Source organism: Trachemys scripta, chromosome 7 (assembly GCF_013100865.1).
Source record: "Trachemys scripta elegans isolate TJP31775 chromosome 7, CAS_Tse_1.0, whole genome shotgun sequence".
NCBI lineage: Eukaryota > Metazoa > Chordata > Testudines > Emydidae > Trachemys > Trachemys scripta.
The window spans coordinates 42,287,717-42,305,006 of record NC_048304.1 but is presented as its reverse complement, the minus strand read 5'-3'; the positions used below and the strand labels follow the sequence as shown (position 1 = coordinate 42,305,006).

General features: G+C 40.1%; 1 protein-coding gene across 3 annotated transcripts in view; it reads left to right on the top strand.

Moving 5' to 3' along the window:
• Window positions 1-17,290, top strand: part of PRKCD (protein kinase C delta) — a 147,088-nt gene that overhangs the window by 111,937 nt on the left and 17,861 nt on the right. For 2 of the 3 annotated variants that reach the window (XM_034777021.1, XM_034777020.1), the window contains exons 5-11: window positions 9,818-9,974; window positions 10,592-10,623; window positions 11,440-11,525; window positions 12,676-12,805; window positions 13,567-13,667; window positions 14,930-15,023; window positions 16,897-17,024. In XM_034777021.1, coding sequence (XP_034632912.1) covers window positions 9,818-9,974; window positions 10,592-10,623; window positions 11,440-11,525; window positions 12,676-12,805; window positions 13,567-13,667; window positions 14,930-15,023; window positions 16,897-17,024 — 728 coding nt within the window. The remainder of the gene's footprint in view (window positions 1-9,817; window positions 9,975-10,591; window positions 10,624-11,439; window positions 11,526-12,675; window positions 12,806-13,566; window positions 13,668-14,929; window positions 15,024-16,896; window positions 17,025-17,290) is intronic. The other variant, XM_034777022.1, reaches the window with a different exon arrangement.

Below are 17,290 nucleotides of genomic sequence, written 5' to 3'. Positions count from 1 at the left end.
TATCTATAGGGCAAGGTGCCCTGGCAGTCTAAGAAAACAGCTATACAGCTAACTCATTCAGTTACCCTTGCAATGGAAGTGCAGAAACTTCTAAATATATAAGTCCTGTTAAAAGGTTCCGTGGAAAAAAGAGTATTTGATTAGTTACTCGTATAAAAGGTTTTAGCATAACTGCCTAGGGCTGGTGTAGATTTAGATTGAATGTTCTATGCAAGATCACTATCAAGAGGGTACTGCTCATGTTAGTAAACAAATGCAGAATTTTATTGGTATTGAAACCTAAAATATGTCATCAAAGCCAAATGCACAAGTACTCTCAGAACAAACAAGCTGATACAGATAAAATAAAATACAGAGAACATTAAAATACATAGAACAAGAATATACATGATGGTGGAAAAGTAAATGTGAACAAAATATACTGTTTTAGCAACAAACATAGTAAACAAAGAAAAATTAAAAATAATCAAGAGTAGCAGATGTATATTTAGATTTATTATTTTATTAACATGTAGAGTTCTGGAAAGTTTTCCCTTTTAAAGTAGTTTTTGTACAGGTAATTCATTCGTGTGTGTGTGTAGCATGTGTGTCTGTAACATGCATGCAGACTGTAGGGCCAGGTTGAAGAACTGCTTTCTCTGAGCTGAACGAGCCTGTGCAAGGCAAGAAATCTAGTTTGGGAAAAATGTGTATTGTTGTGCAAAGGTTCTAGATGGACGTTTTTATTGAATTTGGCCTGAAGGGCTTTGTTAACATTCAAACAAACCAATAGCAATGCAATAGAATGTTTAAAGGGACACTGTGAACTTCAGCTTTAGTAAGTTTTAAATTGAAGGTGGTATTATTAACATGGGGGAAAATGTGTTTGCAGTATGTTGTTTTTACATTGGCAGTGCTCCTTTAACTGGTCAGCCATTTACCACAAAACTGGATTTCACCTATCCACACAAATCCACCACTGTGAAACATTTATGGCAAGCTCTCTGTTTTTTTCAAATCCCACAATTTGCTTTCCCATTTCTAAGCTTTCCGGGGGGGGAATCCATATTGTATAATGAATAAACTAATCCCTTTAGAGCTCAGCTCTCTGTCTCTCTCTATGAATATTGGTTTGTCAGCTTCTGGCAAAACTTTTTCCTTGGGCATTTGGAAACGAATGGGCTGATTGGGCTGAGATCATGCTCTTGGTATGGGGGTTATTGTCGTGGTTAGGTTAGATCTAGTAATATTGTTTAGGTAGCTCAATAAAATATATTATAGATTGTTAAAAGTATGAAATACTACTTGTTTCAATTACTGTGATTTACTTAGAAGCAGGATTAGGCACTGAAGAATTTAAATAAAAACTATGTTCATATAGATACAGTTCTTCTGGTCTGATAGCAGTGCCATGATTGGGGGCTGATTTTATCCCCTATCTCAATTTATAAATGCTGGGAGTAGGTTTTAGCTATATTAAAAGAGCTGGTTTGAGAAAAGGATCTGAATTTTAAGAAGAGAAAAGGAGATATTTGAATAATAAGTGATTGTTATATATTTTTCATATTTTCATAGAATCATAGAATATCAGGGTTGGAAGGGACCTCAAGAGGTCATCTAGTCCAACCCCCTGCTCAAAGCAGGACCAATTCCCAGCTAAATCATCCCAGCCAGGGCTTTGTCAAGCCGGGCCTTAAAAATCTCCAAGGAAGGAGACTCCACCACCTCCCTAGGTAACGCATTCCAGTGCTTCACCACCCTCCTAGTGAAATAGTGTTTCCTAATATCCAACCTGGACCTCCCACACTGCAACTTGAGACCATTGCTCCTTGTCTGTCATCTGCCACCACTGAGAACAGCTGAGCTCCATCCTCTTTGGAACCCCCCTTCAGGTAGTTGAAGGCTGCTATCAAATCCCCCCTCATTCTTCTCTTCTGGAGACTAAACAATCCCAGTTCCCTCAGCCTCTCCTCATAAGTCATGTGCTCCAGACCCCTAATCATTTTTGTTGCCCTCCGCTGGATTCTTTCCAATTTTTCCACATCCTTCTTGTAGTGTGGGGCCCAAAACTGGACACAGTATTCTAGATGAGGCCTCACCAATGTCGAATAAAGGGGAACGATCACGTTCCTCGATCTGCTGGCAATGCCCCTACTTATACATCCCAAAATGCCGTTAGCCTTCTTGGCAACAAGAGCACACTGTTGACTCATATCCAGCTTCTCATCCACTGTGACCCCTAGGTCCTTTTCTGCAGAACTGCTACCTAGCCATTCGGTCCCTAGTCTGTAGCAGTGCATGGGATTCTTCCGTCCTAAGTGCAGGACTCTGCACTTGTCCTTGTTGAACCTCATCAGGTTTTTTTTGGCCCAATCCTCTAATTTGTCTAGGTCCCTCTGTATCCGATCCCTACCCTCTAGTGTATCTACCACGTCTCCTAGTTTAGTGTCATCTGCAAATTTGCTGAGAGTGCAGTCCGCACCATCCTCCAGATCATTAATAAAGATATTAAACAAAACCGGCTCCAGGACCGACCCTTGGGGCACTCCGCTGGAAACCAGCTGCCAACTAGACATGGAGCCATTGATCACTATCCGTTGAGCCCAATGATCTAGCCAGCTTTCTATCCACCTTACAGTCCATTCATCCAGCCCATACTTCTTTAACTTGGCAGCAAACATAGTAAACAAAGAAAAATTAAAAATAACTTGGTCCTGCTAGTGAAGGCAGGGGCCTGGACTCAATGACCTTTCAAGGTCCCTCCCAGTTCTAGGAGATGGGCTATTTCCATTAATTTCTATTTTCTCATTATTTACTAGGCAGGAAACATTTAGAAAAGCTAAATGTAATGGTGTGTTCTGGGATTAAAATGATTCATTACAAATCTAGATAGTAATTACAATTGTTGTGGGGACTTTTCTGACACCATCAACAGCATAATTGTTGATTGTGCAGTTGGCATGTTACCATTTCTGAGTGTGTTGAGCATGTATAGCATAAGGATCTAGTCTGTGAAAATCCTGCCAATCTCTGTTGCACTTCCCATGACTTCACGCTTTTGGGGAAGGGCAAAGTTCCCCATGCTTGTGTGTGGCCCCCAACTATTTGGAATTCTGACTCATTTCCACAGCCTGCTCCTCCCAGCCACTACTGCTATCTGAATCTCAGCTCACAAATAAAATCTTTCTTCCCATTTGACCTTATGATAGCTCCGCTTTTTGAAGTGGTTTCTGGCAATATGTACTACAAGGCATTTATATAAAGAATTGAAATGGACTATACTGTAATCTTACTGTAATTCACTTTAGATATCATTTTAAACCAGTCTTAGCTTCTCAGATGCAGTCTAACAGCTGCTGTGCAAACTTCCCTATTTGCTCTGGAGCAGAGGTGAAAATGTTCTTTTCAATAATAGTTTGATATATTGGTTGATTTCGGCCAAAGCAGTGCAGATATGTAATTTAATAAGGCAGTCACTTGTAGAAGCAGGTTGTTCTGGAATACAGATTTTGACATTGATACTGTCTGCAAGGATTCTTAAGATAAAATGGGGATGCAATGGTTAAGTACAGTGACTGTTTTACTAGCTTTAAATTATGCTTCCCACTACCTATATTCACCGACTTCTGAAGCTTAGAGGCCAGCCTAATGCTTTTCTTTGGAGTTCATTGTCAGTTTTACCTCAAGTGGGGGAAACATATTATGATTTTGTCCCATGTACTGATCAGCAGCTGGCTAGGAATTGAGTGCAACAGTATTAGATTGCTATAGTAACTTCAGCATGAAGAGAACTACTTCCCATTTTTATGGTGAACTCTTCTGTTAGGTTCACAGCTTGCAGGTTTTCCTGAAGCTATATTTTCATTCGATTCCCCACCTGAGAAGCTTTAATTTATTATATGTTTTCCATCTGCATTGAGCTAAATTATCAAAATATAGGCCTGAAAAGAGAGACTGTTGGGGTACAGTTATGCAAGAAACAGCTTTTCTCCCCCTTTGGCTATAATGCTGATTAAATCACTCCCCTGGACAATCTGTTTTATGCATCTGATAATCCAAAATGTTACTAACATTTGGCAGAGTTACTATTATGTTCCTTTCCCCAGCCTACACACTTGCACACATTTTTCAGTGTGTGATTTTACTGAAGCATTCAAAGATTTGGTGTCTGTATATATAAAAATACCACTTGCTCAGCAGCATTAAGCAGTGGGGTAATATGGTTTACAAGTGAAATATTGCTGTTGGGGTTAGTCTTGGGTTGGCTATCTCAATAAGATAAGTTGAAACAGCAAAACTGAACTATTTTTAATTTTGTTCCTGGTGCAGAGATGTGATTTACTATGTGTATCATTATCATCATCATGATTATTTAATATTAGAGTATGAGTTCTGGAGTAAGTTCTCCTGTGGGCTAAGATCAAACATCAGTAGTTTTAAGCCAATGGCTCCCAAATTTTTCAGGAAACTCTATTTGCATTTAGCAGCACCAGCCATTGACGTCTTCTCACAGTTAATTGTCTCTTCCTCGCCTTACCTCATAAAACTGGGTCTGTCCTTTATTCTAAGATTTCATGGATCACTGGTTCTTTCTTCCCATTCCAGTGAAACCAGAAAACCAGTTGAGGGTGCTCTTAAATCCTGACATATGATTGATTGCATGCCAAGCTTGGTTGTAGATGTGAATGCAGTTATTAGGCAGGGATACAGCACCTGGACTCAGGACAGTGACCGCACCACAACTAAAGGTGGGGCAGAATTTGTGTGGGCTTACCCAAAGAAAGACAGCTCTGCTTTGTGGTTGGGGGGTGGGGGAAGAGAGGAAAAAGGTCAGAAAGTGCTGCAAAAGGTGCTTGGTGGTCAACTTTGCAACACACACACACACACACACACGAATGTGCATAAAGGTAGGAAACCTGGGTGGATCGAGTCTCTATGTGAAAGCAGCAAGGAAAGGAAATTTTAACTGTTTCATGGCTATGTGCTGCTTGCTGCTCATGTGCCTATACCTTTGCTGGAAAGGGGACAGGCAGAGGCAGGGCAGCCCCAAGGGAGCCCATGGACTGGAAGGAAACCCAAGACAGCCAGTATTGCAGCAGGGGTAGGGGGGCTCACAAGTACGTGGACTGCTACTTCCCGTGGTGTGTTTAATAACCCACGGCAGCGTCAAGGACTAAGGGAGGCAAATGATCATAGGAAAGTGTCCACGCACTCAGGTGAGCAGGCTGTGTGCATTAATGGGATGGTCAGCTAAGATGTGCAGCAAATGGTCAGTGACATTGTTTCTGAGGTTTTCTCCACAGCATTACGCTTCAAAGGGTGCAAGGGTCACCTAAAAAAACCATGATGTTTTCTTCCACCTAACACAAGGGATGGCTGATCCCCGGGGTTAGTGTAATAACCACACAGAGGTTGGGGAAATGGATGGCAGAGGTGGTATCCGGCCTTCCAGCCTGGCAAAGGGTGGCAGTTGCAGGGGCCACAGCCAGGTGCAGGGACGGTGCTCAACCGGTCACTCAGTGAGTTCACCTAAGGGGAACAGGAGTCAGCCGATTGGGTTATTAAATACTCTGGGCCCAGGAGTGGAAGGTTGAGAAGCCTGGGCAGACCCACCTAGGGGTGGCACCTTCAGTGGGGATCACTGACAGTATTACACAGCTGATGCAAGCTAATTTGCATTTACAACAGCAGCTTCAGGCAGCCAGATGTGAGGGGTCTGCACAGGGTGACAGGGTAGCACAGCATGGGTTCAAGTTTCAGCAGCAGGACAAGGAAGGGGCACATGGCAACCCATCGGTCATCAGGGCATGTAACCACAGGGGACAGGGTAGACACTCCTGGGGGGCCTCCGGGGGAGCAGAGCGCTGCAGTACAGTTATGCCGGGGTAGCTTACCCGATGGGCGTTCACCTACTCAGTGCAACTAAATATAGAATCCTCACAGGCAATTTGTGCATGTAATATCCCTATGGCACGGGAAGGGGTTCACAGACAGTAAGCATGGACAAGGCAAGCAAAACAGTGAACTGTCCAAGAGGCCAAAGATGCCTAGAACATGAAAAAATTGGGAGGCTGCCCTCGTCGTCTAGGCGGGTGTTATGGTACAGGCCTACCCAGATAGCAGCCCGGCCTTTGTTAATTATATGAACATAATTACGCGGGCACCCAATATGTTCAGGGGCATGTCATAAGAAGGTTCCATTAAGGGCAGCAACACAAACTGGAATAAGGTGGCATCACACACTCTGGTTCAAGGGCATAACACCAAGGGCGCCAGCGGTTTGTTCATACCGCAACAAGCCCAAAAAGGGCTCCGGGCATGTAATAGTATTTGCTGGGCATTTAATAATGGTGGTTATTTAAGACGCTACCACCGGCAATTTTATTTCAAGGCTATGCCCATCGGCTGTTCAGAATCCTGTGCAGCTTTTCAGAAATTTAGTGCAATGTTGCACAATTTTTGTTTGCAGGGCGAGCTGGGTCAAATGAGTGTTTTCACCTGTTGGACAGATTTCAGGCCCTGGCTAAATAGTTGGGGAAACCCCTAGCAAAGGACAAAACAGAAGGCCCCTTTCACGACATTAACCTACCTGGGCTTTGAGCTGAACTTTGCTTGCAGGGTTGTTGCCCCGGGGTGGGCTTTTTGAGCCCAGCTGGCAGTGGCAATCGCTGGCATAGCCAGACCCCACAATTACAGATGTAGGTGTGGAAAAGTTTTCTAAGTCAATTTAAGGGGGTATCATTGTGGAGGTACAAATGGTTATTAATTTGGGTCTAATATACGGGTGTGCTGTTGGTGTGACAACATGGCAGTGGTACAGGTTATCAGTTGCCAAACTTCCAGATCACACAGGATTGGAAAGTTGGTAAGGGCATTTGTTCTCCAATGTTTAACTTCAACATCTGTTTTTTCTTCCAAGCATGTGCTGGGCATGGATAATGGCATAGCAGATGCCTTGTCTCATTTCCAGTTTGCTATGGGTTCTCTGCAACCTCGGAATGTCATGTGGCTGGCGAAATGCAGATTTATTTTTTTTTGTCTCCAGCTTTCAAGTTGTTTGTTTTGTTTTCTTTTAAGGAGTCTTGTCAATACAAGGATCCAGAGAATGGGTGGCCTATGCGGCCCTCCGTTAAGGGCAGTTGCTGCAGTACCAGGTCAAGGACAATGCAGTTGCTGGTGTCCCTTGACGATCACACATGGGACAGTGGGTTCTTTCTCCCCAGTAGGGCTGCTAGCCAAGAGGCCATTTGCGGATGTCTGGGAACCCAGCGGGGTTGGGTGGGGGGAGGCAGCCAAGCAAATGGCTGGCACCTCCTTGTGGCGGATGTTCAGTGCAGGTACTCCATAGGGAGGGCAGCCAGTGACCAGATAAATGGCCTGGTAAAGGACTTAAAAGGAGGTACTAGATAAAGAAACAGAATGGGGGAGGGGGTTCAGGGACTCCCATGACCGGTACGGCAGAGAGCCAACCCCTCCTCCATTCTCATAGCCCTCCTTAAGCTTCTTGCGAGGCTGGTGGATGGTAAGGTCCAACCCATGGATCGGCTGGGGGACCTGGATGGAAACAAAGGGGGGCTGGTGGAAGCCTCGGAGAACTGATTTGAATAAACATGGATTTGCCTGCACTGTACACTTTATCTGCCGGGTAGTCCCAGACATCTATATAATAAAGTTGCGGCCTGATTAAAACCCATAACAAGTCTCCTGTCCTTGCGGTATACACAGACAATAACTCTCCCAAGTTCTGTCATTTGTTGATTCCTTTTTAAGTGTGGTGGTGACAGCCATCTGATCTAATGGCAAAAGCAACGTCATGCTAGAAGGAGAATACGTACTTCACCAGTGTTTGAGAAATGCTATCATCATAGGTCATGGTTTGGAGTATTCATAGATTTGTTATTTTGTCAATTCTGGCTGTAAAATTTTATTTTCCAATAGCTCTGTTTACTCCTCAATTCAGTTTCATTAATGGGACTGAAGGTAAATTTAGGATAACCACCACTAAGAGGCTGCATACAGTGTGTGTTCAAACGGTACCTCAGAATGGAAAATAAAACTATCACTCAGATCAGTGGACATGTCTGAAACAGAAATCCATGGGAAAGTAGGAGTATGTGAAGGTTGTTGGATGCAGTAAGTTTGAATATCATAGTAGTTTTCTAATACATAGAATATTTGAGTATTTGTTGATAGAGGGGCCAACTTGGCTCCAACTGAAGACTTTGGCAAAACACCCTTTGACTTCCAGGAGAGCATGCTTCAAAGCAGGCTGCTAACTGCGGTGCTGTATTATCACGGTGCTGAAATCGACTTAGACTACATCTGTACCGCAGGCAAGGGCTGCTCATACTCATACATACTCATGCTAGCTCTCATCAGAGTTAGTGCACAAAAATAGAAGGACAGATGTGGTAGCATGGGCAGTAGCAGCAATGGCATGGGCTAGTCATGCTGAGTATGTACCCATGGGGTTCTGGCAGCTAGCCTGTGCACCACTGCCTGTGCTACTGTGGCTACACTACTATTTTTAGCATGCTAGCTCAGATCACAGCTGTCATGAGTGTGTCTACTTGACTAGGGAATCGGACACCTAGCTCATGGTGTAGACGTAGCCTTAGGTGTATTAAAAATAATTATGCTTACAAGGGATATGGTTCTTACCCCTTGTCTGTTCCTACCTGACTTTCTCCTCCCTCCATCACCATGGAATTCTCTACATCCCAAACTACAACCTCTCACTACTATAAATTTTTCAGCCACCCCAGACAAAGAGCAGTGGATGAGCATTTCTGAATGCATTGAACAACTGATCAGTTCTCCATAGTTGACTTGTGCTTTTCCTTAACTGGCTAGATGGGGTCATTCTTGAGCAGCATTTCCTTATCCCCTGCCCTGCAAAAAAAACACATCTCCTTTTCTGGGGCTGAGTGCACTGCTATACCAGTGATTCCAGTCTTTTTTTTACTTTCTCTTAACCACTTTAAAATGTCTCAGTTAGGACCATCCCATTCCAATATCTTTTCTTGCCTTTACATTTTGAAAAAAAAAGTTGGTTGAATGTGAACAAGTGTCACTGAAGGGATTAATAAGAGAATCACTTTACTTGGAATTCTGTATCTCCTTAATGAAAATGAAAGATTAGTAATAAGGTCGCTCCAAGACCTGTATGATCCACTTATTTTAGCAACTTGAGATTTTGTGTCATACTCCTCACCAAGGTAGGATCCTTGTCTCAAAGCTGCACCATAGGGTTGTCTCCTCTGGGGCAACTGTAGAAGTATTGAAAAATATATCATGTTTATTAAAAGAGGGAATATTGGCAGCGTCTGAGAAGCTCACTTCCTCTTATGTGTTTCTGAAGCTGCACGGGCCCTGGTTTCTCCCCCGCCCCTCTTCCTCTGTTAACTTGAAACATCAGCATGGCCTGTTTTTGGTTCAGCTTGTATTACATCATTTCACTTTCATTTCATTTAAATTATGCAGCAGTTTTTGTTCAAGAAAATGCCATTGAATGCACTCAGTACTAGGAAAAGTGTTTAAGGTTACTGCTTAAATTTTAAAAAAGCTTGACATTGACGAGGAAAGAGTATTGAACATAGACCTTCTTTTACACATAACTTTTATAATATGTCTGGGTCTAAAACCTGATAAGGATAATTTTGTCATTTCATAGTGCTGTATGTTGTGGGGGGGGGAGGGTGTGAGAGAGAGAGAGAGATAAACATATATATCTAAATTAGAAGACTAAATTATAACTTTTGGGAAGGTGGTATTAATTCATTTTCATTACAACTTGGTATCATTTTAAAACAGTTTCTTTCTTTATTTTTCTCCCCAGATTGCAAGCAGTCAATGAGGGAAGATGAGGGGATTGTGACTATGAATAGGAGAGGAGCTATCAAGCAAGCCAAAATCCATTACATCAAAAATCATGAGTTTATTGCCACCTTCTTTGGACAGCCCACATTTTGCTCTGTCTGTAAAGACTTTGTCTGGTAAGAAGGAAACAATATATGTAAGCTCAGGTTTATTCTTGGGAGTGAAATGATTAAAAAACAACTAGCTTCAGATGTACTGAGAAATGATGGGAAATGTTGTAAATCACTCTGTAGCCCTTGATGTTACATGTTATGTATCACATTGGATGAGAACAATATATTATGTTATGTAGTACTGTAGCACTTAGAAGCCCAACTTATACATTTTTCCCACATTATGTCATAGTAATAATTTAATAATTTAAGTATGGATCCTGAGCCCACTGAAGTAATTGGCAAAACTCCCATCAGTGGGAGCAAAATCTGGCCCTTAACTGGCAAAACCTTCTCAAAGGAATATGTCTGATAATTGCCTTGGGTATAAGGCAGTGATGTTCAAACCTTTTATGGAAGTTTTCTTGGAGAAGAAGAAGCAGGAATCTTTTACATGCTTCATTGAGAAACGTTTATAATAGCAGGACCTAGACTGATAGAATCAGCATAAATATTGTGATTTAAACCTTGAATCTCGGGCATGTGAAAGCAACTAAAAAAAATCTGTTTTGAACAAGACAAATATCTAGAGCTACACTTTCTACCTTTGTGATTTTCTTTTTGTATTGTTTGTTTTTCAGGGGACTTAACAAGCAGGGATACAAATGTAGACGTGAGTTGACTCTATGCATTTTGTAACTATGACAAACTTTTTAATATTACTCTGTAGATGGGTATATGTAACATGGATAATATACTGTGTAAACATTTATCATACAAAGTGTATAATCACTTTCTCAATGATACGGATGTTAATTATAACGTGTTAAGTGCTAACATAGGGCTCTGTAGTTGGATGTCAAATGATTGACCTTTCCATCATAGAGCCTTGAGTAATAAGGTTAATGGGCCAAATTCTCTGCTGGTGTAAATGGGTGAAATGTCATTGAAGATAACAGCTGCACCCACTTACAACATCAAAAAATTGGGTCCAGTAATTCCATTTTGGTGTTTAGTAAATATTGGAACATATGGGAAATCTTCTAAATAGAGTTTAAGAATTGCAATTTTTCCAATCAGAAGAAACCCTTGATTCATTTCTTATGTAGTTAGTGATAGCAGTACCTTTTAGTCAAAGTAGATCTTGATGTATGCTATATGGTAGCATCAGTCGATGCCAAAGTACTTTTGTTTCCAAAATTTGCAAATGTAGTAATGTTTTCACACACACACCTCACCCTCAAATGCTGGTGGCATCACCTACAGGAGAGGCTGGTGGTTCAGAAATAAAGACATAAACTAGAGACAGTAATCTCCTACAGATACCTCTCTTGCTTACAGAGAGAGGCACTTTCACTTGAGAAATATGGATTAACACTTGTAGATTTTAGAGAATGCATATTTCATATTAAACTTTTCCAAAGAGGAACACCTAATCCTCTGTATCAGTTAACTGATGGGTTATTTTCCTTTTCATTCTCTCTTGAAGAATGCAATGCTGCTATTCATAAGAAATGTATTGATAAAATCATTGGGAGATGTACTGGTACTGCAGCCAACAGCAGAGACACAATGGTAAGAGATGAAAAAATTTCTTTAAGAATGTATGATTGTAAATGTGGCAAGACTTCGATGGAAACAGCAAGATCCAGTTCATAGAATCATAGAATATCAGGGTTGGAAGGGACCTCAAGAGGTCATCTAGTCCAACCCCCTGCTCAAAGCAGGACCAATACCCAACTAAATCATCTCAGCCAGGGCTTTGTCAAGCCGGGCCTTAAAAACCTCCAAGGAAGGAGACTCCACCAACTCCCTAACGCATTCCAGTGCTTCACCACCCTCCTAGTGTTTCCTAATATCCAACCTGGACCTCCCCCACTGCAACTTGAGACCATTGCTCCTTGAGTTTAAGAATTGCAAGTTGGGAAGTACTTTGCTGCATAACAATGGCTGTTTACTGCCTCCTTTAGATACTAGACATTTTATGGAGATGGCGCACGGGTGAAACTCTGGAGAAGGCAGAGCAGTTACAATCCCTTGACAGAAACTTTTTTTTTCCCCAAGTAAAGATTTAATTCTTTGAGTTGAATAAATTATGCAGTAACAGATATGGGTTTGGGGACATTTTAAAATACAACACAGCTCAAATTTGTTGATCTTAAAGTTTTTGCAATGTGGCTTATCTCTTCAGGAATTATGAGGGTCAGGGATTTCAGGACAAGCAAGAAACGGGGGTATATTTCCCTGCACTTCATACTTTGTGCTATGTGAATTGTTCTATTGTATTATCCTGTTGGGCAACAGTCTTTGTGATTGTATGTTTTTCATTGTTGTCAGAGCACCTAGGCCTCCACATGCAGGCATTTTGAAAACAAAATAAATACATATATCTATAACAATGGCTTCACATCCATAATAAAATGTAAATATGTGACACACGAGAGATACTTCTGCTGAGAGGTAGACTAGTGCATTGCAATGAGTCAACTTTTGACCGAAACAATTTTAATTTGCCAGTAGGCATCTAGTTTCCCCTTGATAGACACACATTTCACCCGAACTCAGCATGTTACATTTCTTCAGAGACTGTACACTTAAAGTACTCAGTGTTGGATCATTTGTGAATGCTTTTTAAATGTGATTTTGAAATTATAAACACGAGTGTGAGAGAGATTAGCCCCCTAATGTCTGAAAAGATGATTTATTTGTGTAAATATGCCTTCAGTTTCAGAAGGAGCGGTTCAACATTGATATGCCTCATCGATTTAAAGTTTACAACTACATGAGTCCCACCTTTTGTGATCATTGCGGCAGCCTTCTCTGGGGATTAGTTAAACAAGGATTAAAGTGTGAAGGTACGCTAGGGGCTTCTGTGCTATTTGAGTCTCCGCTTTTATGGAGGATGGGGAAAAGAGAATTGCCAGGGTGTTTTCCATAGAAAAACTAATTTGTGGTGAAGTGTGTCCAAGTCTCTTGTTTGTGGATGTTCTTGAGTTTGTATGACATCTTGTGATTCACAAAAAGCTCTCTTAAAAACAACACTTGGCTCTGTCAATTAAAGAGCATTTTGATTATTGCAGTGTTACAGAGGAGACAAGAGCAAGAAAAATTGTCTCTTTGGTACCATTAGGGAAAAGCAGCCCCCAGATGCAATGCAGTTGAGTATATTTGTCATGCTGTATAGTATCTGAGTACATACTCCCAAACTGGTGATGCATTTTCTGAATGTTAACTATAAATCCCTCTTGTCATAATTCTCCAACCAGAAAGACAAAATTTAATTAAAGTATTCTTTCTAGTTTGTAAGATAATGGGCCAAAATTACAGCTGAATTAAACAGGCATAACTCCAAATCAGCAAAGCTTTACCTCTCTATTCCTGTGGTGATTTTGGCAACTTCCATTTTAAATGAGTTTGGCGGGGGAGAAAGGTAAAATTTGAATTGCAGTTTTATTAAAGGCTATAATCAATTAAAAGAGCAATTTGTTCATACCCAAATCCGAGCTATGAAAACGTTTCTGAACAGAACTGAATACAAAAAAAATCTTTCTGATGGATCTACTGTTTAACAATATTTTGCATGAAATTCACATTACTGTCCTTTCCTTTCTTTTAGAGTGTGGGATGAATGTGCACCACAAATGTCAAAAGAAAGTGGCAAATCTATGTGGAATCAACCAGAAACTATTAGCAGAAGCTTTAAATCAAGTTAGCCAGGTATGTTGCACTGTTGTTTGTCATTCAACTAGTTGTATTACAAGCATGGGAAGGAGGTTTTTCCTTTCCTTATCATTTTGGTCATTAAGTGAAATATGCTGCTGGGGGGCCTCATTGTAAGTGGTGAAAGCCCTTTTGAGGCTTTAAAGGGAAACCTCAGGTTTAAAAAAAAAAACAAAAAAAAAAAACTAAGATAATTGGAAACGTTCTACTGAACTGTTGTTTTTTTAATGCCAACAAGAACAAGTTTTGTTGTTGTTGTTGTTGTATTTAAACATTCTTCTGCAGTGTTTGGTGTAAATCGTGAAAAACGAATCAGATTTTGCAAAGTTTTGTTTTTAGTAATCTCTGTACTTTTTCACGACATGTCGAAAACACAAATGTTCTACTCCATGATTTTAGCTTATCAGAGGAACTAACACATCCCCAGTATTAACTTCTTGATCTCCTGAGCCTGGTGGTTGCTTCTTTTACAGCTGGGTACCACTGGCTTTCGTTTACAAGCAGAAAACTGTATACTGGTTGTGAAATACCAGCATAACTGAAAAACATAGAGCCACATTCTTAACAAAGTGAAGTACATCTCAGAATTCCATCTCAAGCTACCTTTCCTAAGCTTTTGTGTGATATTTACTTTTTAAAAATCTTAGGGCAGATAGAAGAATATTTCACTACATGAAAATCTCAAGAGGTTAACTACTAAAGCAAAATTAAACAGTGCACTTAAGTAAAGAACATCAATACGGAAAAGTTGCTTACGTGTGCTCAACACCAATAACCTAGTGATTCTTTTCTGTGTCTAGGACATAATGACTCCTCCTGTATATTGCTTAAATTTTAAAGTAATACACACTTTTGTGAAGGCTGTTCCCCCACCAGCATTCCTGCCCTGATTCTTGTTTGTTTCTCCCTCTCTATCATTTAAAGCTATGGTATTTTGAACCCATAATTTTCAATGGATAGCACTGGCAGAGGTTGTAGAATAGAGTGCTCAAACATTTTTAACACCATTTTTTATTCTGTTTATTTTCTTACAACATATGACAGTGGAGAGTGCGGATGCTATAAAAGGGATTATAGTGAATAAAGTGTGTGTATTAATATTCTTCAGCTTTCCATTACCAAAGGCTTCTAGACAAAGTAGTAAATACACATTTTGCATGAGTGAGATTTGCTTATAATAAAGGCAAAACAACAACTTAAACGTCTCAGTTGATACTTACCATTATTAATAACCTCAAATGCCTTCTACTCCTGTACAGAAATCAACCAGAAAATCGGATTCTGGGTCACTAGAAAATGTTGGTATTTACCAGGATTTTGATAAGAAATCTAAAGCTTTGGGTGGAGATACAAGTAAGAAATGAAATTTATTGAATTTTCTCTTAATTATGCATAGGTAATTACCAGACTGACACATATACTGAAATGTTAATCACAGGCAGTTATTTGCTATTACCATACATTGAAAACAATGTTTTATTATTTTTCTAACAAAAAGGCAGATTTAATATACAAAGAGATTTACAGTCTCTGCACAACTCTTGTGACTAACTTATGTTCAGATAAGTAATGTTTAGAGCTTTGCAAATATCAGCGTGAACATGAAATATCAATAACACATCAATACCATTTTAATAATTTAGACTTACAATTAATTTAATACATTAATTTAATTTAAATGATTAAAATAAGTAATTAATTTATACTTAAAAGGTTGCTGACTGAAACTCCCCTAGAATACTGAAAATATTAGTAAAATTTGATTCCTCGGACACTTTTTCTTCAAAAACACAGAGAACATTGTGAAACAATATGAGCATTTATAAAGATCTGTGGATTGCTTTGCCCAAGAGTAACCAGAGATGTATTGAGATAAATGAGAGCAAGCTCAAATTCCTGCAGATTTTGCTATAGTCTCATTCTAGCATAATTTCTCTGACAGAATTTGGGAAAGGAACATTAATTGGAGAGGTGCACATATAAATATTCAGCATATTGTAATGGGAAATCTATACAGTGCATATTCTTAAGATCTTGACTGGCTCACGGAATGTAGAAATCTTTGTGAAATGACAAGCATGCTGTTGATCTGAAAAACTGGAGTCAACTAAAATATATTAGTTGGGACTAAATGGAAGCAGTACTTAAAAAACCCACAAACACTAATTCCATGTGTGCAGTTCTGTTCAAAAATATAGAGAATGGGATGTCATTTTTATAACACATTTAATATAATCTTACTGTCAGAGTTGTATCAGTCCTCTCAACGTAATTATTATTCTACTAATGTGATAATTAAAATATTTTTAGAGAGTGAGAACCGATAGGGTAATCAGGGGAGGAAATCCTCAGTAACACAGATCAGAATATTGGAGTTAAAATTCAAAATGACTTATACCAATGTAGATGGTCCCATGAAGTCTGATAGAAGCTACTATGTATTGAGCTGATTTTATTGAATTGCTTGGTAAATGATCACTCTTAATGTATCTTTCCAATTTGCCATACTAATTTCTGGCAAGAAAGGCCTTAAAAAAGTATAGTAAGGGCATATTGGACCAAATTCTTTCCTGCAGTACAGCCACTTTGTGACATGCAAAGCAGCTCTAAAGCTGGCACCGCCCTCAATGGGAGAATCAATTTACCATATGAGGATCCTCTGGTAGAGTAACAACTCGTGTGCTTATACCCCTATGCAACCATGTTTGAGTGCATGGCTGGTAAAAAGGGGTGTAGCCAAGATTTCCCTGCCTCGCGGCAGTCCGTAGCTGTTACAATGGCCCACTGCCACCCCACATAAATTAGAGAAGTTTAGTCCCCTGGTGTAAGTAAGCAGGCTGTAATCTGCTGCACAGCAGACCTAGGATCAGAGCAGATGGTTTAAAGCAGCCTTTAACAAATACCCTTCCCCTAAACAAGGTTATGCCTTGTATTCTTTGGGCAGAGCGGATATTCAGGGCCTTTGAGCATAATATGAATTTAGTAAAATGCCAGATGTTGTTTAGTAATCCAAGATTTGAGTTTAGTAAAATCCCAGATTTATACCCCGAATTTTAACTCCATTTGAATGATTCAGCTTCTTTGTAAGGTCCTCATGTTTATGGTCACTAACATCAGCAGCAGATTTGATGAACTATTAGCATTTTAGCACTTGAAAGTCAGAAATTATAGAGATCTCTGTCATGAAAAGTGTCCATGCTGAATTTAAAATCATGGTTTGCATTAGCAGATAACAGCGAGTATGATAAACTCTGGGAGGGAAGTACACCAAGACCAGCTTCACGAACCAGGAGACAATTCACCATAGACAGCTTTGTCTTTCAGAAAGTACTAGGGAAAGGAAGCTTTGGAAAGGTGCGTAACAAGCGCTTAAGTTGATTTCCTTTTATTCTCAAGTGTTATGGGCTAATTTCACTTAAGTAAACACAATCTTCATTTTGTGGGGAGAGAATTTTATTAACCCTTTCTTGTGAAACTGTTACTGCTAATGGAATGGATTGTGATCATCTGAGTCTCAGGCATTAAAAATCCCAACGCCTGTAAAATTTAACTGACTAAGAGCAGTGTTGGGACTCAAAAAAGGACCTACAATGCACTACCCACCGCCCCTTTGTTTCTTG